General features: G+C 44.8%; 1 protein-coding gene across 1 annotated transcript in view; it reads right to left on the minus strand.

Moving 5' to 3' along the window:
* The window catches only part of UBE2W (ubiquitin conjugating enzyme E2 W), an 86,429-nt gene that overhangs the window by 56,718 nt on the left and 6,850 nt on the right, over positions 1-22,861 (minus strand). Inside the window, exon 2 of the mRNA XM_029591489.1 lies at positions 15,672-15,763. Coding sequence (XP_029447349.1) covers positions 15,672-15,763 — 92 coding nt within the window. The remainder of the gene's footprint in view (positions 1-15,671; positions 15,764-22,861) is intronic.

Here is a 22,861-nt window from a genome sequence, read left to right on the forward strand (position 1 = left end):
CGGATTTCGGCGGGTTTCCCAGCTCTCGATAAATTCTTATTTCCGAGAAATGCAATATAAATTTTTGAGGAGATGCTATGTCTCTGCAGAGGAGGCCGTCCGATTGCGGATCTCCTCTTCGGCGGCATGCCCTCGTTGTGGACATGCCAGGGGTAATCTGTCCCATGCATTTTGGGAATGCCCAGTCATTTCTCAGTTTTGGATGAGAGTGGCCCACTACTTAGAGAACCTGCAGGATGTGGTGCTTCCGTTCTCCCCTTTATGGCTCTTGTTTGGTTGCATTTCTCCACTTCGAATTAGAGGGCTGGGAAATCGCTTACTCATTCATAAGGCCTGTCTGGTAGGGAAGAAAATTATTTTACTGCAATGGCGGGAGATATCCCCTCCTGCGTACTGGACATGGCGTAACAACTTCCATCGTATGATGCTGATGGACGCCGCGACTATGCGACAAACTCCGAATCAGAAGAAACGGTTTCTTGCCATATGGGAGGCATATTTACTGTCACTTCCACAGACGGTGCGTAGCTCGATTATCAACGACTGACTTTCCTGGTCTAATTGGACTGAGTGGAGAGGTTTTCTAATCCATGGACATTTATTGTTTCCTATTGGACGAATGGAACTCAGGACTGTTTACAGTTAGAAGACTCCAAGGGGCCATGGGAATTGTTTCTGATAGTTTGTATTAATTGATACATTTTGGGGGAGAGAGATGAAGTGTCACGTCTCTCTCCCGTGTGTGGGATATGGTTTTTCTGATAAAATAATAAAACTGTTTCAAATATATATGTCAATAAATCGATAAATGAATAAGTCTCCAGGGATTATGCTTGTTAAAGGTCCGAGAAAAGAGAAAGAAAAACCAAAGTCTATGGAAGACAAAATGGCGGCCACACATATGAATGCTCAAGGGCCTACATTAAGTGCAGACCTAGTCATGGAACTGACAGAAGCGGTGGTGTCGGCATTAAAAGGGAAACTCTTGGAGCAAGTCGCAGATCTTAAAAATACAATCTTGGAAATGGGGCAGAGAGTCGAGCATGCGGAAGGAAGGATTTTCTTTGTCAAAGATGGTACAATCGAAGATGATACAAATCGCATTACAACAGCAAGAAGCTGTCCTAGAAAAACAAACAGCTATACAGGCATAAAAAATAGACTACCTGGAAAACAGGTCTCGCAGAGACAATATTCGGATAACCAATATACCTGAAATAATTGAGGATCAGAACTTGGCTTCTTTCTTGGAGAAGTGGTGCCAGAAGCATTGAATATTCCAGAATTACAAGGAACCTTAACAGTGAAGAGGGCCCATACAAGGGAACATGAAGTCCTGGCAGCTGCTAAGAACTACCCTATTAATTTGGATGTCAGATTTAGGAGTCATTTTTGATTGTGAAATGAATCTCAAAAAATGGAACAGTGTGATCAAAGATGGGTATTTTAAATTGAATATCTTAAAGAGACTTAAGCCACTTTTATATCCAGTTGATTTTAGAACAGTTTTACAAGCCCTTGTTTTAACTAAACTGGCCTTTTGTAATACTCTTCTCTTGGGCCTTCCCACCACTACGACAAGACCGCTACAACTTCCGCAGAACTCCGCAGCGTGACTATTAACTAACTCTAAAAGATCTGCTCACATTACACCTATATTGAAAGACCTACATTGTCTCCCTATTAGTTACCGACTTTAGCCCAAGGCACTCTCTCTAATTCATAAAGCACTGTACAATGAGAAGGTCGAGTGGCTTAACGCAGCCTTACATTTTCAAACACCATCTCGAACACCACAATCAGCCAACACCGGTCTTCTACAAATATCTTCTTTAAAAGCAGCTCACCTGAACACAGTACGTGAAAGAGCATTGTCAATTGCAGGACCGAACATTTGGAATACCTTACCCTCACAGCTAAGGATGGAATCTGACAAAGCCTTTAAAAAAGGAATTAAAACCTGGCTTTTTTGTGGGATAGGAGTTCTGCTTTCCAGGCTCGCTGGAAAACCACGTCATGGAAAGGGGAAACTCCATTGCCATCTCTAAACTGGTTTTTCCTTAACACCTACTCTTAGTATAAAGAAAACGTTTTGTGCCGACCGCAGCAAGTTTTAGCAAGTAAACATACTTCCTGCCCCCAGCTAACAGGAAGTCAGCAGGAAACATCGTGCAAGCTTTTCTGCAGCCCCAGAATAGCTCATGACCTATTTGCTTTTCACACCTAGATAGTTTAGAACAAATGACCAGCTAATGACCTCCCCCCTCCCTGCCTGGACTGACCGCTTGCACCTACTGCCCACTTGCACCCACGTAGTAAAAGGTCAGCATAAACACTGATGGTGGAAAACATTGTAGCAGGAAAATATGTGACGTATGTATCATATGAAATGCTATGTGATCATTTTATAATAAAAGAGCAGCCTTCCCAAAAGCCTGGGAGAGCACGCTTCACCCTGAATCCCGTGTGAGGTGTCTTCATTACCGTTGCTACACTTTTTACCCAAGCTTTTCCAGTAGTATGATTATTTCAATATTTTAAGTTAATCCAACATGCAAATAGGAGGAATGCTGCTCTCCAATTATCCACACACAAAGAAAGTGAGCAGAAAGAATCATACAGTCCAAAGATTTGTAGTGTTGCAAAATAGGAAATTGACTTCCTTGCTTTTATTTTTTCATAAGCAGCTACTCCAAAAGCTCAATGCGATATACCATAGTTTTCAACCAGGTCCCCCGACACGGACCGTGTTTCGCTCAGAGCTGCGTCAGGAGGGACTGAACACAGTGTATAATTTCAACCACTAAAAACAAACAGAAAATTATACATCAGTGATAACTGAGGACTGTAACACAGAGCAAAATAACATATTAGTGCCGGGACACATACCTTAAGTCAGTGATGGCCAACTTTTTGAGCTCAGTGTGTCAAAATTCATTAAAAAAACCGAGCATAACTCAGGTGGTGTGACTTCTAGAAAAATCCATAATTTTGTGATATTTGTAGCTAATTAATAACAAAAAGTTATAATTTTAATATATGTACTGTATTTAATAAAGCAAAAACAAATAATTCTTTACCTTACCTGCTTAGTGACTTCTTTGTTGCTGAATGTCATTGGCTAAATCTTCAATTAAAACTAATAAGGATTTTAAGAAGCCCCTGCTGTCCCCTTCTGTGGGAGCTCTTGATTTCCAGTCACCCTGATATTGTCGAGGATTAGGAGGTTATCCTGATGTGGTTAGTGCAGTTAGTGTAGCTGGGTTCAAAAAAGGTTTGGATAAGTCCATTAATGGCTATTAATCAATTTTACTTAGGGAATAGCCACTGCTATTAATTGCATCAGTAGCATGGGATCTTCTTAGTGTTTGGGTAATTGCCAGGTTCTTGTGGCCTGGTTTTGGCCTCTGTTGGAAACAGGATGCTGGGCTTGATGGACCCTTGGTCTGACCCAGCATGGCAATTTCTTATGTTCTCTCTCTCACATACTCACATGTCCATTCTCTCTCACACATACACTGTCACATACATACACATTCATGCTCTTATATCCACCATAACCTCTCGCTCTCACTGACACTGACACACTCTCAGTCTCTAAGACACTCTCTCCCCCTCCACACACACACACAAACTCTTACTCCCTTGGATTTTCTCATACACACTCATGCTCTCACACTCACTGGCTCCCTCACATACACACACACCCAGGCAAGCTCCCAGTCACTCTCACACACACGCTGACCCACAGGCAGGCACCCATGCATTCACACACACATACACCCCCAGGCAGAGTCCCATTCATACACACACTAAAGGCAGACCCCCATCTCTTTTGCTAGCTACCTCTGAACCTCTCTCATTCCTCTGCTGCCACTGTCACTGCTGCCACATGGCTATTGGGGAGGTGCCGATTGCTGCTACTGACACTGAAGCCTATTCTGCCGCCTCCTCTGTGCAGGCCCCGTGGGCTTCCACTTTCTCCATGCTGATCTCGTACATTGTGAGATCCGCATAGAGAAAGTACTATTCTTGCACATTCCCAAAGATTACATGTGCCAATCACTAAAAAGTAATTTATTTATTTTTTTACCTTTGCTGTCTGATATTAGTTTTCTAATTGGTTGGTCACAGGCTTTTTTTCCCCCACCTTCCCTTTATTTTTTTTTGCCAGTTCCTTTTATATTGTCTTTTTTTCTGTTTTTCTCTCTATCTTCTTCCCTCACACACACAGTCAGGTTCTCATTCTCACATGCATTTCTCTCTCTCACACACAGGCTCTCACTGTCACATACTGTCTGATTCACACACACAGACTCTCACTCCCACATGCTGTCTTGCTCAAGCACAGGCTCTCACTGTCACATACTGTCTGATTCACACACACAGACTCTCACTCCCACATGCTGTCTTGCTCAAGCACAGGCTCTCACTGTCACATGCTGTCTCTCACACACACACACACACACACACACGCCGTCTCTGAAAACATTCAGGTCCTCACTCTCACAACAATCTCTCAACGACCCTCAGCCTCTCTCACCTCTGGGCCTTCTCTTCGCGGGTCGCCGCAGGATGGGTTCTGCAGCGGCCCTGATCTTCTCGGGCCGCTGCGACTTGGGATTCATGGTGGCCCGTAAGCGCTGCTCCTCTTCTGCACGCGCTGATGCTCCTCCTCTTTCCTGACCATGCGGCTCCGGCAACGTTTTTACTTCCGGGGCCGCAAAGGCAGGAAGGAGGAAGAGCATCAGCGCATTTAAACGCGATCTCTCTTTTTTTTTTTTTTTGCAAAATCATTTTTATTACAAAGACAAGCATTTCCACTAGCACTACAGTTTACCCCCTAGTTTATTGTAAACTGGTACGATAAGACCTGGTCTTGAGCATCTGTATATTAAAAGAATTTAAATAAATACAACATATTCAAAAAACAATAGCAACAAGAGAACAAACAGTACAGTAGTTGTGCTGGCCTCCTTTTTAGTAACAATATCCACCCCAGTAAGCAAACAGAACCTCCACCACTCCCATCACATTCAAACTGGACAAACCAAGCACACCTCATACACCCCCTTCAGGCAACCACATTCACACTCCCCCCCCCCCCCCCAAGAGCCCCAAAAGCATTTAAGTAAAGAAAACCCTGAGCAAGAGAATTTGGCAGCAAAGTCTACTCAGGAGTTACTCGCCCGGGAGAACTGATGTACCAAGTATCAATATATCCTGCTGTAAGCAATTGAGTCTGTAAATCCAAGGAGAGATGAGAGTAATAGCAAGCCCAGCAATCTGCATATCGCTTATCCCTGGGCTGAGGAGACTTGGGAAAATCCATGCGTTCCAGCAAAATCATGTCCATCATGCGATGGTGCCAGGCCACAAGTGAGGGTGTACTCGCAGGCTCAATCCACTCAGCAAGTATTGTTCGGCAAGCTAGTAGAAAAGCAGTCCTGCCAAAGCGATCCTGTGCCCCCATACATTTCACAAAGAGCGCCTGCGGTCCTGCCAATAGGAGCAGAGCAGACAATCGTAAAGGTGTCTGAATACATTTGATGCACACCAGTATGTTTCCAGAAAGTCTCCAGGGAAGAACAGAGAATCACCCGTTGCAACATGGTACCTTCTGTTGTGGAACATTTGATAAATAGTGGAGAGGAGAGATGACCCATTCGAAAACGGCGCACATTGTCACAAATAGTATGATGGATAATCCGAAATTGCAGGTCTCGCAACCCGCAGTCCTTCAGTCGTTTATGTAGAGAAGTGAAGCAGGAAGTAATGAAGGGAACTGTAACATCCTTTGCACAAAACGGCGTCCAGTAGTGGGCCAAAAGATCAAGATGAGGAGTCAACGGCATATTTGAAATCAGTCTACTCCAGCCTTGTATAGAATTATGTAAGAGCGCACATTCGAACAGTGTTTTAGCAAAAGCAGTTTCGCGTGCAAACTCCTCTGGTTGCCAGCGAAAAGCCTGCAAGTAGTGGCGAGCTTGTAGGTAGGCAAAGAAAAAAAAAAACCAAAACTTACGGGGCAACTTGTAATTCTCAACCATAGTTGTGTGTTGTAACACTTGAGGGACGTCTTCTTCAAAGTAGTGAAAGGCATACATAAGTCCACAGCGAGCCCAGGTCTTGAAGATGCCACTGGTGATAACAACAGGCTGAAAATCACAGTTACCCACCAGCGGGGTAAACAATGAGAACAAGCCCGGCAATCGATACAGACGGCGGAGCCACCGCCAGGCCCTGTGGCATGGATAAAAAAAAAAAACATTTGGGAATATTGAGAAATTGTACCTTGGCCGCAGGAGCTTGGACCACAGAGAGGAGACCAGGGCAAAGTCATACGAGTTAACATCCCTTTCTTCACAGTAAGTATATTCATCAAGAATCCATTCCCCAATAAAACGCATCTGACAAGCAACATTGTAAGCACGGAAATCGGGCAGGCCCAACCCTCCCTGAGCCTTCGGGTGCACCAGTGTTTGATAGGCAATCCGTGCATGCTTTTCCGCCCATATAAATTGGATCAACCTCCTCTGCAATTTATTAAGATCATAAACCTTGAGCCAAAGGGGAAGCATGTGTAGCTTGTATAGCAATTTGGGAACAATCATCATTTTAACTAGAGCACAACACCCTGAAAAATTGAGGGGAAGAGACTGCCAGGCCTGCAACTGCCACCCCAAGGATGCCAGGGTTTCACATATGTTACACTCAGAGCTTATCCAACTCTCTGGGGATCCATATGCCTAAATATTTTAGTTTCCTAGGTGCCCATTTGAAGGGGAAGGAGCCAGGCCACATCTGCGGAAGCCGTGAATGTAGGGGCCAATGCTTCTGACTTGGAAAAATTGATGCGAAGGCCCGCTATATCCCGCAACTGTGTAAAAATAGAGAATATTACGAGTACATTCTGCCGGGGTCGTCCTACAAAGAGCAGAATATCATCCGCAAACAAAGCAAGTTTGCGGGATGTCCACTCAAACTGATTCCCCAAAATCCTTTGTCCTGTCGTAGCTTTTCAGCTAGTGGCTCTATGGCTAATACAAATAGTAGGGGGGAAGTGGACACCCTTGCCTAACTAACCCCACATTGTAGAGAGAAGGAGACCGATAAACCTCCGTTAAGAAGAATTTTAGCACTAGTATTGTGGTATAGAACTTGTAGCCACGTAACAAAGTCCCCAGTTATCCCATATTGCTGAAGCACCCAAAACATATAGTCCCAGGATAAGGAGTCAAAAGCCTTTTCAGCATCTAAACTTAGAATAAGAGCTTCCTCCTGGGGATAGTAATTTAGGGCAGTGATGAGCCTTCTCACATTTTGCACCCCTTGGCGACGAGAAACAAAGCCAGTCTGATCTGAGTGCACCAAGGTGGGCAAGATAGTGCTGAGCCAAGCTGCCAAGACCGCTGCAAGAATTTTGATGTCCACATTAGAGAAGTGGGCCAGTAAGATCCCACCTCTTGTAAATCCCTCCCCTGTTTTGGCAATAAAATGATAGTGGAACAATTTTCATCTGGTGGGAGGTTCTTACTCTGAATGACAGAATTATAATATGAGGTTAGACTAGACAATAATGGGAACTTTAGGGCTTTGTAAAACGCGTTACTTAGCCCATCAGGACCAGCTGCCTTGCCCTTTTTCAGTTTCTGTATGATAGCGAAAATTTCAGAGTCCACAATGGGGGTATTTTATGTATGGAGGGTATCTTCCAGGCAGGTTTGGCCAATTCAGATGTTGAAAAAAAGCTTCCGACTGCGATCGAGGGAAAGGTTTAGATGCATGTAGTGACTTGTAATACTTTACAAAACTTGCTTCAATATTATGTGGATCAGTATGATAGATGCCATCACTACCCTTAACCCCCGCAATAAAAAGACTTGGTTTTACAAGGTCTGGTTAAGTTCACAAGAAGCCTACCCGGAACATTCCCATGTTTAAATAACTGATATTTAAAATATCTTAGGGATTTCGACGCTCTTTGGTGCAAAGCATTGTTTAAGGCATTCTGTACCCGGTCAGCCTCTTGCTTGTTGGCTGTAGTTGAGTCGCAAGCAGATTTGACCTGCGCTCGCTTTAACTCTGTGGTAAGACGCAGAATTTCTGCGTTTCTCTGCTTGTTACGTGAGGCAACGTAAACAATAATTTTCCCCCTCATTACTGCTTTTCCAGCGAGCGCGGGTCAATGTCGGGCGTATTATTGAATTTAATATATTCATCCCATCCCTCTAAGGTACTCCTGAAAGCACGCATCAGAGTCTAAATCTGGAGGCATTCTCCAAGAAAAAGCTGTAGGAAGGGACCTACCCAAATTTAAAGTAACAGATACGGGGGCATGATCAGAAATTGAAATAGGTCCGATAGTGGCGTCTGAGACGTGAGATAAAAAATGCTCGGGCACCAGGATATAATCCAACCTTGAATAAGAGCTATGAGGATGAAAAAAAAACCCAAAAAAAGTGAAATCCTGTTCCCCTGGGTGTAGAGTCCTCCAAAAATCTATTAAATTTAGTTCATTACAGAGAAAATTAACGCCTTGGCTGGGCCCTTGTAGAATGTGCCTTGACCTGTAGAGGTAATGGTTTTCCTGCCTCTATGTATGCTGCATTAATTATTTCGTTGTTCCAACGGGCTATGGTCACCTATGATGCCACTTCCCCTTCTTCCTTCCCACTGTGAAGAATGAACAGGCGATCAGTTTTGCGCACAGGTCCCGATCTTTTCAGGTATCTGACCAGGAGTCTGCCGACATTTAGATGGCGAAGGAGGCGGAGTCTTCAGAGCCCGTATGTTCATCTGAAGATGGTCTCGAGATGGCTTGGTTCACGTGAAACTGGAAAACCACTTTCGGTAAGACAAAGGAGACCGTGCCCAGTTGTATGGTTCTAGGCGTGAGCCTAGGGACGGTTCCCGACAGGATAGTGCCTGGGTTCGGAGAAGCAACGAGCTGAAGCACCAAGGATGCCACCTTCAATGTTAAGAGGCATGGAGGAAGACCACGAGTTGGTCTGCAGGAAGTCCTGTCTAGGTAGAGATTCCATAGAGGTGCCGGCAACTTTAGGGGTGGTCAGAGTTGTTTAACCCCTTTCCGGGAGTGGGACACATCTGGATGGGTTGCTAGTCTGATGCCATCTACTTCGGCAGTGAAGCCGGTCAGTGTGGCAAGTTGGAGTTTGAGGGAGTTGAGTGCCAACCCCTTCTTCATACCATCCTGCAGGAACTCCAGGATCATGGATTATTGGCTGTCCGCGAGAGAATCCCGTGGTTCTTACACCAGGCTTCGAATACTCTCCAGATCCGTATGTAAGACAGGGAAGTAGAGACCTTGCACGCTAGAAGCAGAGTGTCCATCACAGCCTTGTGAAACTGCAATTCTTCAGGCTGGGTTTCTCAAGGGTCAGGCTGTAAGAGAGAATTGAGACAGACCAACATGGAGGATCGGGCCCTGCCAGATGAGATCCCTGTGTGGAAATAGGCACAGAGGGTTCCCTGCAAGTAGTCTTTGCATGTCTGCGTATCATGGTCGTCTTGGTCAATCAGGGGTGACTAACAAACTAGTCCCCTGTGGTGCTCTCTCTTGCAGATGACTCTGCCCAGTGGTGGCCATGGGAAAGCGTGCAATAGATCTTCCTGAGACCAGGTTTGGACGAGAGCGTCTAGCCCCAGGGTTGTCGTTCTCGTCTGTGACTGAGAAACCTGGGAATCCGGGCATTGAACCGGGTTGCCAGTAGATCCAAAGCTGGGAGACCCCAGCTATTTACTATCAGTTGGAGGGCTGTGGTAGACAGCGTCCATTCCGCCGGGTCTAGGATCTCTCTGCTGGAGTAGTCTGCTAAGACATTATCTTTTCCCGTGAATTGGGAGGCCGAGATCCCTCGTAGGTTTATCTCCGGCCTTGCCAAGAGAGGGTCTATCTCCATAGACACCTGCCAGCTCTTGGTTCCTCCCTGGTGGCTGATGTAAGCCACTGTTGTCGCACTGTGACATTATTCTGACTGACTAGCCCTGGAGTCGTTGGTTGAATTGCAGGCATGCTAGCCCGACTGATCGAGCTTCCAGGCGAATTGTGTTACATTCCGCCTCTTTGTTCCCTTGTCCCTGGACCATCAGTTCCTGACAGTGGGTTCCCCACCCTCACAGGCTCGCATGATCTGGTTCAGTGGAGATAGGCTTACTCCTCTGCTTAGGTGGACTTCCTGTAGACACCATTGGGGTTGAGCCTGAACTTCTGCTGGTAGTTGGAGGTGAATTGGGTAGTCCTGAGACAGTGGATTCAATCGTGACAGTAGGGAGCGCTGGAGCGGTCGTGTGTGGGCACTTCCTCACGGAATGACTTCTGGGGTTGATGCCATGAGGCCGCAGGCTTGAAGGTAATCCCATACCTTGAGGCATGCATTGGTCATCAATTGTCATAATTGTTACTTTAGTTTTCTCCTCCTCGGGGGAAGGAAAACTGTTCTGTTTTGTGTTCACGACATATCCGACCTCCTGCAGAAGGCTCTTGACTCTGCTGGTCACCTGTCTGCTCTCCTCCGAAGATTTTGCCCTGATCAGCCCACCGTCCAGGAAAGGATGTACCAGGTTCCCTTCCTTCTTCAGTGCTGCCTCCACGACCACCATGATTTGGTGAAGGTCCTGGGGGCGGTTGTTAAGCCCAAGGGAAGCGCCCGGGACTGGTAATGGTGACCCAGTATCACAAAATGCAGGAAGTACTGGTGATCCTGATGAACTGGGATGTGAAGATAGGCTTCGGAAAGGTCCAGGGAGGTTAGGAACTTTCCCGGTTGTACTGCCATTATAACAGAGCACAGGGTTTCCTTGCAGAAATGTGGCATCCATAGATGACAGTTGACATTCTTGAGATCCAAGATGGGCCGGAATGACCCTTCCCCTTCTTGGAAATGATAAACTAAATGGAATAGCGCCCAGTAATTTGCTGTGGCGTGGGCACCAGAGTTATTGCCTTCAGACTGAGTAGTCTTGTTAATATGGTTTCTACTGCCAGCCTCTTGAATGGGAGTTGCAAGATGATCTTATAACTTTGTCTCTATGGATGCAGCGGAATTCCAGAGAGTACCCCTCTCGAATGATATTTAGGACCCATTTGTCCAACGTTATATCAACCCATCTTTGGTAGAAGAGGGCAAGTCAACCCCCTATGGCTTTTTCCTGTGGATGGGCCGGTCTCTTCTCATGTGAGGTACGGCTGGAGCCTGTTCCCCAGTCCTGCTCCCCTCTTGGTGTCTGCTCCGGGAGGACTGATTCCTTCCAGAAGGGCAAGGTATCTGGGACTGCATTCCTGTAGGGTCTAAAGCGTTGTGAACTTCTGCCCTAGGTCCTTCTGGGGGAGGAACGCTGGGGTCTTTTACTTCTATCTTCTGGTAGTCAGGGCACTTGTGCATGCGACATTGTGAGCACAAGATATTTGTGCGCATGGCTCGCCTCTGTGCGAACGGATCGAGACTGTGGACAGGGCGGCGAACAGGGCCAAAATGGTGACGGCGACCATGTGGACAATATGGCGACCACATCGGAGGGTCTCCACGTGGGAGGGCCCTCTGATCTGACCGGGGTCTAGCCCTGCTAGGGCTGATCAACCTGGTAGCACTGGTTCCGGCTGGCGACCTGTGCGACTCCTCGAGCTTCGGAGACCAGAGACTTTTAAATAGATTTCTACCTTACCTTGTCCCGGCGCTTCCCGGTTTCTTTACGGGCGGTCACCGGCTGCGAGGGGCGAGGGAAAATACCTTTACCGCCGCGCTTGAGGTTGCACCCGCTGCCTCTCAGCCTCACCCGATGTCGGGGGCTAGGTCCCTGCCGAACCGAGGCTCACCTCCAAGGGATCGCGGAAATCACCTCAGGAATCTCGACTGGGGGAGGGACCCAACGGGTGTCACCGTAGGAGAGTGGGGTTCATCCGTAGAGGTAAGATTTCTTTGGTAAAATTTACTAATGCTGTGCTAGCGTGCATAGAGTCCCTAACTGCTATGGAGATGGAAAATACTGGAGAGCTGCACTTCCTGCAGGGGTATATGTACTAGAGCTGACGTCAGATTGAAATCTGATCCGTCTCCAACTGCTATCAGGAGTACACTATACCCATTGGTCCTGAGTCTATCTGCTACATGCTAGGAAATGAGCTATTACAAAGGCATCAAATTTGTTAGAAAAGTAAACAAAGAAAGAGGAAAAAGAAACCAAATCTGATTCTCAAAGGAAGTGGCTGAAAAAAAGAGAAACAAAAGAAAAAGCATTCAAGAAATTCAAAGGATGCCAAAAAAAAGGAACACAGGAAAGAATACTTTCCTGGTGAAGCTGCAAGAAATGAGTAAAGAAAGCAGGAAAGCAAAAAGTCAATCAAAAAAAAAAAAAAAAAAGACTGCCAAAGAGGTAAAGTGAGATATCTGAAAAAATGTTTTTGTCACAGAGAAAGAAAGAAGGCCTAAGCTGGTAAGTAAGTTGAAAGGTGACAAGTAGCAATGTGTAGAGAAAGATGAAGAAACAGCGGAAATATTAAACAAATACTCGAGTTTGGTGTTCATTATAGAAGGTCCTTGTAGAAGGACCCAATTTACAGAAGAGAATGCATGAAAAGAGTTATAGTGACAAGAACATGGGGCCAGATGAGGTACATCCTAGAATACTAAGGGAGATTAGAGATGCACTGGCAGTTCCTCTGACAGCCCTGATCAATACATCCCTGAAAAACACAAGTGGTGCTGCAAGACTGGAGAAGAGCAGCTGTGTCCCACTTTATAAGAGCAGTAGCAGAGGGGTGGCTGGAAACAAGCCGATCTGCCTCACCTCTGTGGTGGGAAAATTAATGGAGACTCTACTGAAGGAAAGGATAGTGAACTATCTACACTCCCGTGAGTTGCTGGACTTAAGGCAGCATAGATTCACCAGGAGAAGATCCTGTCAGACAAATCTGACTGGATTTATTTTTAACTGAATGACTAGAGAACTGATCAAGAGTACTTGATGTGATTTACTTGGATTTCAGCAAAGCTTTTGATACGGTCCTGCTTGTGAATAAAATGAGAAGATTGGGGGAGGGAGCCAAGGTGATGGAGTGGATTACAAACGAGTTGACTGACAGAAGACGGTGTATAATGGTAAATGGAACCTAAACTGAAGAGAACAGTGTTAAGTGGCGTGCCTCAAGAATCAGTTTTGAGATTGGTTCTGTTCATTGTCTTCGACAGCAACATTGCTGACAGGATAGGTAAAAATTTGTCTTTTTGAGGATGATACATAGATCTGCAACAGAGTGGATAGCCAGGAGTAGAGAGAATGAAAAGTAATTTAAAAAGCTTAAAAAGTGGCCGAAGATTTGGCAGCTGGGATTCAATGCCAAGAAGTGCAGAGTCATGCAACTAGGGTGCAGTATGTGATATGGGGAAGGGGGAGGCGAAAGACTAATGTGCAGGGACAAGCACAGGGACCTTGGGGTAATGGTATCTTGAGATCTAAAGGCAGCAAAGCAATGAGACAAGGCGATAGTTAAATCTAGAAGGATGGTGAGCTATATAGAGGTAGGAATAACCAGTAAGAAAAGGGTGATAACCCCCCTGGTGCAGGTACTTGGTGAGGCCTCACCTGGAGTTCTGTGTTCAGTTCTAGAGATTGTACCTGAAAAAAGGACAGAGACCCAGTGGAAGCAGTTCAGATAAAAGGTGACCAAAATGGTGTGGGGGTCTTTATCAAAAGACTTATGAGAAGAAGCTGAAAGATCTAAATATGTATCCCTTGGAGGAGAGGAGATGCAAGAGAGATAGAATACAGACCTTCAAATATCTGAAAGATATTAATGATACATGAACTTCAAACCTTTTCTATTGGAAGGGAAATTATAGAACTGCGGTAACAAAATGAAACTCCAAGGGGGACAATTCAGAACCTACATCAGGAAATATTTCTTCACAGAGAGGGTGGTGGATGACTGGAATGCCCTCCCAGAAGACGTGGCGAGGATAAAAACAGTAAATTAATTAAACAGGGCACAGGATAAACACTGCAGATACCTAAAAGCTAGATTTTGAGAATGAAGAAAGGGGTCATGGAAATAACCAGCATGAAGCAGCAGTTATTACCATGAGCAATTTTCTGGGCAGACTGGATAGACCATTTTGTCTGTATCTACCATCATTACAATATTACATATGGAGCAGACTGGGAACATGAAAAAAAAAAAAAAACCACCCACTCCCTGCGCTCCGCCATAGAAATTGGACCATTATCACCCCTTGCATGTGCTTAAACCACAATCAATAGCCAGCTATTTTCCCCTCACATGCTCAGCCCGAGGCCTGCTGTCAAAGGCACACTCTTGATACATGACTGGAAGTCCCCATTGCCCTTCAGCTTCCAATCCAGCTCCAGCATGGAATTGTATACTGAAGCCAAATGGGAAACAAGATCCAGAGAAGGTTCTAGTCTGAGAAGAGCGCTGGCATGAAGTTGCTGTATGGGAATGAAAAATGAGCAGATAAGATAATGTGGCTTTTGCCATGGTTCTGGAAAGACTTGTCTTCAAACACAAACTGGGCTGGTCCTAACACCCCCACACCCAACAACACTAATTGGTCCATCTTGAAATACTGCCACCCAATAACAGGCTTAAGGCGACAGCACAACCAAGGACACCTCCAAGAGCAATGCTGTGCTCTTCTCTAGAGCAAACCATGCTTATCTCCCTAGTTAACCAGATAGTCAACTTACCTCATGTCCCAGGATGATCAGATAATAAATTAGTTATTAAACAATGTAGGGGCCCTTAAAATCCTTACAAGTGATAAATATCACTGTCAGAAAGCAAGTAGCAAACAGCAAATTTAAAATAATTTAAACAAATTTTGCTGACACGTGTCATAGGATATCATGAGATTAAATACAGCTTAACTATCAAGTTTGACAAATTCTTTGGTTACTGAACACCACATTTCTAAGAGACTGTGGGGTATGTTCTAGCATGATTACAATGTCTTGAATCATTAACAGTCAGAGCTGATCATACATTAAATCAGATAAGCACAGCTCTTTACTCTCTAATCCATTGCCACTTTTCCAGCCCAAGATGCTGATATATCCGAGCAGCCCACACTAAACGGCATTTCGCACATAAGCAAATAACTCTCCCACACTTCTAGGACAGGCTAACATCTGAAGGAGTCAGTCAAAGTTGTAAATCCTGTCATTAACCATCTTAATTTTTGCGATTTGTACTCCTTTTTAAGCTTCACTGGATTGTGAAGTGCACACCTTTTAGCTTCTTTCTGCTGCTTTGTCCCTTTCCCACGTCGCTCTGTAATGGACCTTAATCTTTAATCAGTAACTTAAATTTTTAGGCAACAAGTTTAACTGGTGAAATATTTTTTCCTATTGGGGTGAATATGTATTTTAGAATACATACAATTTGCACCTTATCTACTTCTGAAAGACCGACCCATTAGGACCCGAGTCATGAAGAGGCAGAAGCTCAATACAGTGATGCTTCATTTATAACACTCACTGGTTATAAAAAACTTAAGTTATTGCCCATAAACTAAATCTTTATGGTACTTAACAGCAGTCAAATGTGCTACAAAATACATACTTGAATTTTGTTTAAATTAAAGGAACCATACTATTTAAAAATTAAAATGAAACCCATACTTCGGTTTACTTACTGTGTAATTGAATTTTGAACACTCTTTTCATTCAAAGTCATTCCTGGAGGAGGATCATTCTGGAGCGCCAACAATTCTTTCTGCAGTCTTTTCTGCAAAATTACATGTAAAACATTTGGCATGCTGCAATTACTTCATGAATAAAATCATTGTAAAGAAAACTGTTGACAAACTTCTGTCCAGCTGCTCAAATACAACAAAATATTTTAATATTTTCACAACGTACTGATATTATTCAGTGTTCTCAAAAGCAAAAACAGTGAATGGCAAACAGATATAAATTCACAATATAAGATTAGTTTCAAACAAGAACAGTCTAAAAACAAATCTTTCAGAATATTAAAACAAAAAAAAAAAAAAATTACTTCAGGACACCTATGTTCTACTAAGATTTAATCACCCTTCTTTTCAATAAGTAAATCCAACTGGTGCTCTTCTCCTTGACAGAGTTCAAAGAATGAAAATGAAAAATTCACAGGGTCATTCATCAAAATGTGTTATGGCCATAATGCATGTAATAGCACAACCGCAGGGCGCGGGACTGATGAAAATGAGGGGCAATATCTCAGCGTGCAATAGCAGAACGCATGGAATAGCACGGTTTTAATGCTGGAAATACCTACAATAAAGTTCGGTTACAATTTCATAAATAAAATCATTATTTGAGTAATGTTGGTCAAGTCCAGGTATATTATTGAGTTACTATCTCTGAGATATTACTTCTTAAATGTAATTAGTCACGTCGCCCATCTTTGTCCAAACAAACAATGAGAGCCGAAGGTGTGGAGGGAACTTCAGGTCGCCACCCTGAAGATTTCGTGAATGAGTACCGCACGCATGTAAGCCACCGAAGCTGACATGGCTTGTACAGAATGAGCCTTGATATGGCCCTCAAACTGCACTCCTGCTTGTGTGTAGCAGAATGAAATACAGTTGGATAGGGTCGGTTTGGACACTGCGACTCCCAATCTGTTCTTGTCAAAGGAAACAAAAAGTTCCATGGACTGGCGGTGAGTCACCGTCCAGTCCAGGTAAAAGGTCAGGGCCCTTTTACAATCTAGAGCACAGGTGGCAAACTCCAGTCCAAGGGCCACAAACAGGCCAGTTTTTCAGGATATCGACAATGAATATACATGAGAAAGATATGCATGCAAACTCTCTCATGTATATTCATTGTTATCTGGAAAACCTGGCCTATTTGTGGCACTCGAGGACTGGAATTCACCACCCCAGATCTAGAGTGTACAGGTCACACTCACCATGGCGAGAGCGTGGCTTGGAAAAAGGTGGGAAGGATAATAGATTGATTGAGATGGAACTCCGTGACCACCTTCAGTAGGAACTTCGGATGCATACGCAAAACCACCTTATGAAAACATTTTGTATAAGGTGGGTATGATACCAAAGCCTGAAGTTCGTTGACCCTGCGTGCTGAGGTTACCACTACTAGGAAGACGACCTTCCAGGACAGGTACTTCAGATTGCAAGATCTCAGGGGCTGAAACGGTGCCCTCATGAAATGGGTCAATGCCATGCTGAGGTCCCAGGATACCACTGGGGGCCTAACCTGAAGTAAACCTCACATGAAACACCCCACAAGAGGATGGGTTGAGATGGACAAGCCATCCACCCTTGATGATATGCTCCGATAGCATTAAGTGAACTCACAGAGGTGGTTTTTAAGCCAGCCTTGGACAGGTGAAACAGGTAATCCAGAAGCCTCGGGGTGGAGCAGGAGAACGGTTCCAAGCAGTTTCCCTCACACCAAAATGAGAACCTCTTCCACTTGAGATTGTAAGATTTCCTAATCTAGGACTTCCTGGACTCCACCAGACTTGAAAAACATAGAAATGACGGCAGAACAAGACCAAACGGCCCATCTAGTCTGCCCAGCAAGCTCCCACACTTATTTCCCCTTACTTAACCGTTTCATCGACCACCAAGTTCAGGGCCCTTGTTGGTAACTGTTTGATTCGAATTTCCTGCCACCCCCTGCCATTGATGCAAAGAGTAATATTGGAGTTGCATCAGAGGTGAATCGTAAGGCTTAATGGTTAAGGGTAGTAATTGCCACATCAAGCTAGTTACCCTGATGCTTGTTTACCCAGTCTGCACAGATCAATGCCTTGCTGGATGTTGTCTGAATGTAAATCCTCTTTTCCCCCCTGCTGTTGAAGCAGAGAGCAACACTGTATATGCATTCAAAGTGAAGTATCAGGCTTAATTAGTTTAGGGTAGTAACCACAGCAATAAACAAGCTACCCCCACTCTTATTTGTTTACCCAGACTGTGTAGTTCAGTCCTTGTTGGTTGTTGTATGAATGCAAATAGTCTTTTCCACATTTCTCCTTGCCGTTGAAGCAGAGATCAATGTTGGAGTTGCATTACCATGTGAAGGCTTATTGAGTAAGGGTAGTAATCACCAGGTAGTAGCCACCCCTATGGCTCTTCTCTTCATTCCCATCCTCTAGCCTTTATGGATCCACAGTGTTTATCCCATGCCCTTTTGAAATCCTTCAGAGTTTAGCCTCACCACTTCCTCCAAAAGGGCATTCCAGGCATCCACCACCCTTCTCCATGAAGAAATACTTCCTGACATTGGCTCTGAGTCTTCATCCCTGGAGTTTCAAATCATGAGCCCTAGGTTCTACTGATTGTTTTTCCAACGGAAAAGGTTTGTTGACCATGGATCATTAAAACCTTTCAAGTATCTAAAAGTCTGTATCATATCACCCCTGCTCATCATCTCCTCCAGGGTATACATATTTAGGTTCTTCAATCTCTTCTCATAAGTCATTTTGTGAAGACCATCCACATTCTTGGTCACTCTTCTCTGAACCGCCTCCATCCTGTCTCTGTCCCTTTGGAGATACAGTCTCCAGAACCGAACACAGTACTCCAGGTGAGGCCTCACCTGGAGTACAAGGGGGATAATCACTTCCTTTCTCTTACTAGATATTCCTCTCTCTATGCAGCCCAGAATTCTTCTGGCTTTAGCTATCGCCTTGTCACATTGTTTTACTGACTTCAGATCATTAGACACTATTACCCCAAGGTCTCATCTGCTCCGTGCATATCAGCCCTTCACCCCCCATCAAATACAGTTCTTTCGGATTTCCACACCCCATATGCATGACTCTGCAGTTCTTGGCATTGAATCTCAGCTGCCATATCTTCGACCACTCTTCCAGCTTCCTTAAATCCAGTCTCATTCTCTCCACTCCTTCCAGCATGTCCACTCTGTTGCATATCTTAGTAGCATCCACAAAAAGACAAACCTTACCTTCTATCCCATCCGCAATGTCGCTCACAAAAGATATTGAACAGGACCGGTCCCAACACCGATCCTTGCAGCACTCCGCTTAACACTGCTCTCTCTTCAGAGTAATTTCCATTTACCATCACACATTGTCTTCTGTCCGTCAACCAGTTTGAAATCCAGGCCACCACCTTGGCACCCACTCCTAAGCTTCCCATTTTATTCACAAGCCTCCTGTGCGGGACCGTATCCAAAGCTTTGCTGAAATCCAAGTAGATGACATCGAGCGTTCTTCTTTGTTCCAATTCCTTAGTCACCCAATCAAAAAAAAGTCAGATTTGTCTGACAGGACCTTCCCCTGGTGAATCCATGCTGCCTCTGATCCAGCAATTCTTCTGACTGTAGACAGTTCACTATTCTTTCTTTCAGCAGCAACTCCATTACTTTTCCCACCACAAAGGTGAGGCCTGTAATTTCCAGCTTTATCTCTGCTCCCGCTCTTGTGAAGCGGGACCACCGCTGCTCCTCTCCAATCACTCAGCACCACTCCCGTTTCTAGGGATCTATTGAACAGGTCACGCATCGGACCCGCCAGCACATCTCTGAGCTCCCTCAGTATCCTGGGATGAACCTCATCAGGCCCCATGGCTTTGTCCACTTTCAGTTTTCCTAGCTCTTCTCATACATTCTCTTCTGTAAACGGAGTTTCATCTACTCCACTCCCCTCCAGTTTCTTGTTAACTAGCGACGGTCCTTCTCCAGAGTCCTCTTTAGTGAACACTGAACTGACGTATTCATTTAATATTTCTGCGGTTTCTTAGTCTCTCTCCACACATTGATCCTTTTCACCTTTCAATTTCACTATACCACTTTGCTCCTCTCTGATGAATCTGAAAAATGTTTTGTCACCTCTTTGGCAATCCTTTCTTCCGCTTGACTTTTTGCTTTCTTGATTACTTTATTCGTCTCCCTCAGTTCCACCACATATTCTTCCTTGTGATCCTCCCTTTGGAAACCTTTATATTTCTTAAAAGCTGTTCTTTTAGCTTTTATTTTATCAGCTACCTCCTTTGAGAACTAGATAGAAAAGAAAAGCAAGAGAAAAATGAAACCTAACATATAGATTAGTTGCCTTGGTAATTGCTCCTTTTAGTTTGGCCCACTGTTCCACATCTCTCATTTTCTCCCAGCCTTCTAGTTCTTCCTCCAGGTACTTCCCCATTGCAACAAAGTCCGTGTTTTTGAACTGCAAAACTTGCGTCTTCGTGCGACTTCTCCGTATCCTATTTGTGATATGAAACCATACCATTTGATGATCACTGGTGCCGAGGTGGGCACCCACACTCTCCAAAAGGCCCAGGATCTGCAGGGTCATCGGTCAACATCCACACTATGAGGGACAAGGCCTGGAGGTTGGGGAGGCATAGCCTGCCCTGATCCTGCGTGATCAGGTCCGGAGTGCTCCCCAGCCAGATCGAAGACCATGAGGGCAGATCCTGCAGAAGCGGGAACCAGATCTGTCATGGCCAGTATGGCGCAATCAAGATCATGGTGCCTCAGTCTTGTTGAAGTTTCAGGAAAGTCCTCAAGACTAGTGGGAGCAGAGGATATGCATACAGGAGGCCAGTGCCCCAATGATGCGAGAAGGCATCCGAAACCTGCCCACCACCCGTCCTGACCAGGGAGCAGAAGTGATCCACTTTCCTGTTGTCCAGGGAAGCAAACAGATGTCTGGGGTTCCCCAAAGACGAAAGATCCAATTCGCCACCTCTTCCTTCAGGGACCATTCGTAGGTGTGGAAGGTCTGACTCAACATATCCATCACATTTTCTGCTCATGGTAGCATACGGCTCGGAGGAGAATGCCCTGAGACACAGCCCAGGACCAGATCTGTACTGACTCTTGGTAGAGGAGGAACGAACCCATTCCCCCCTGCTTGTCAGGTACCACATTGCCACTTGATTGTCGGTTTGAACCAAAACTACCTTGTTGGCCAAGTGGTCCCGAAATGTCCATAGGGTATACCGGATTGCCCGGAACTCCATGAAATTGATCTGGAGATGCTGCTCCTGCAAGGACCATTGGCCTTGAGTGCTGAGGTCCACAACATGGGCTCCCCAACCCATGTGAGATGCATCTGTAGTGAGAACCTGAGAGAGAGAGACCTGGAAAGGCATCCCGATCTCTGGTTGGACAGGGTTTCCCACCACACAAGGGATTGTTAAAGTGGTGTGATGATTAAGATGCAAGCTTGAAGGTGCTGAGTGGCCTGGAACCACTGAGAGCACAATGTCCACTGCGCTCTGCACACGTGCAGTCAAGCAAAAGGTGTGACATGCACCATCGCCACAATATGTCCCAAGAGATGCAAGATCTGGTGCACAGAGATGTGACGGCTGCAAGAGATTGATCCTGCCAGGGTCACGAGGTTCAGCGCTCAGTCCTGGGGCAAAAAGGCCTTTGTCTTGCCTGTATGGTACCTGGCCTCCAACTGTAGTGACGGAAGAAGCTGAGATTTTGGGTAGTTAAAAATCCCAGGCCCTTCAGGATCCAAATGGTGGAGTGGAGAGAATGCAACGCTCCCTGCCTGGAGTCTCTCTTGATGAGCCAATCGTCCAGGTAGGGAAAGGCACGTATCTGGCATCTCCTGAGATAAGCCCCCACTACCACCAGGCAGCATCCAATACTGACAGTGTTCATCCCCTACCAGGAAACGGGGGTATTTTTGATGGTGGGAGAGATCGCAATATGAGCATGTGTGTCCTTGAGATTGAGGGAGTAAAGCCAATCCCCAGTCCTGAGGAGAGGGTTTAGAGCCCCCCCAGAGACCATTTTGAATTTTTCTCTTACAAGAAAACAGTTCAACACTCTTAGATCTAGGATGGGGTGAAGGCCTCTGGTTTTCTTGGGAATCAGGAAATACCTGGAATAGAACCCGTCGCCCTGCTGATTTGGCAGAACCAGCTCGACCACTTGAGCTAATAAGAGAACTCTAACTGAAGTATTTGCTGGTCCACTGCAAACCTCTGTAGAGAACACGGGGGAGATTGCAGAGGGGTCCGTTTGAAATTCAATCTTTTCCCCCGCCAAAAGTTCTCTACACTGAGGAGAGAAGAGCTGGAACAAGAAGCAGGTGGTTGTTCGCTGGTAAATGAGATTTAGCACAGCTAGGAGAGAGCAAATCTTCAGCAGGCCTGCTGCACCCAGATTTTTGCCGTCCTAGGCACAGACTTAGTGTTTCCATTGACAAATCCAGGCCTGACCCTAGCTAATGACCATATAGCTTTCATAAGTGTGTGTAAATCAACCACCTTTAAATAAATACTATAATCGACCTAGCTCATGCTTACAAGAAAGAGTTTGTAAAAGGAGTCAAGAGTGCTAGCTCAGTAGTTTCAGAGAACACAGCAGGATCTGTGGCAATGTATGATTCGCTGTGTATTTTAATATCAGCACCAAAGTCAGCTTCCTAGTTGCTGGAAACGTGCATTTTTCCTTCTTAAAATCACAGAGCTACCATTCTTTACACATCTAAACCCTGTTAAGCTTGAGTTGAGTGAATACAGTATTTTTTTTTTTAAAGATAACTTGAATGCTTATGAAAGGTACAAGAATGGACAATGGCTAGCTGACTGGCACAACAGTTCACAGGTTTCAAACTTCTGTCAATTCAGCCCCTTATATATATATATATATATATATATATATTGACATTTGGAAGGAATCATGGTAAAACTGTTTTACTATACAATAGTGCCAAAAAATGTATTTTTACAATATACACTACAATCATTGTAAAAAATAAATAAATTTGAATATAAAACTAAGGTTAGAAAAAGATCAAATGAACTATTGTCAAGATAAGATTCTAATAGTTCAGTTAGAATATAACTCCATTTCCAACCACAGTGTTTTCAAACACATATAAAAG

The sequence above is a fragment of the Rhinatrema bivittatum genome, chromosome 2 (genome assembly GCF_901001135.1).
Source record: "Rhinatrema bivittatum chromosome 2, aRhiBiv1.1, whole genome shotgun sequence".
NCBI classification, from domain to species: Eukaryota; Metazoa; Chordata; class Amphibia; order Gymnophiona; family Rhinatrematidae; genus Rhinatrema; species Rhinatrema bivittatum.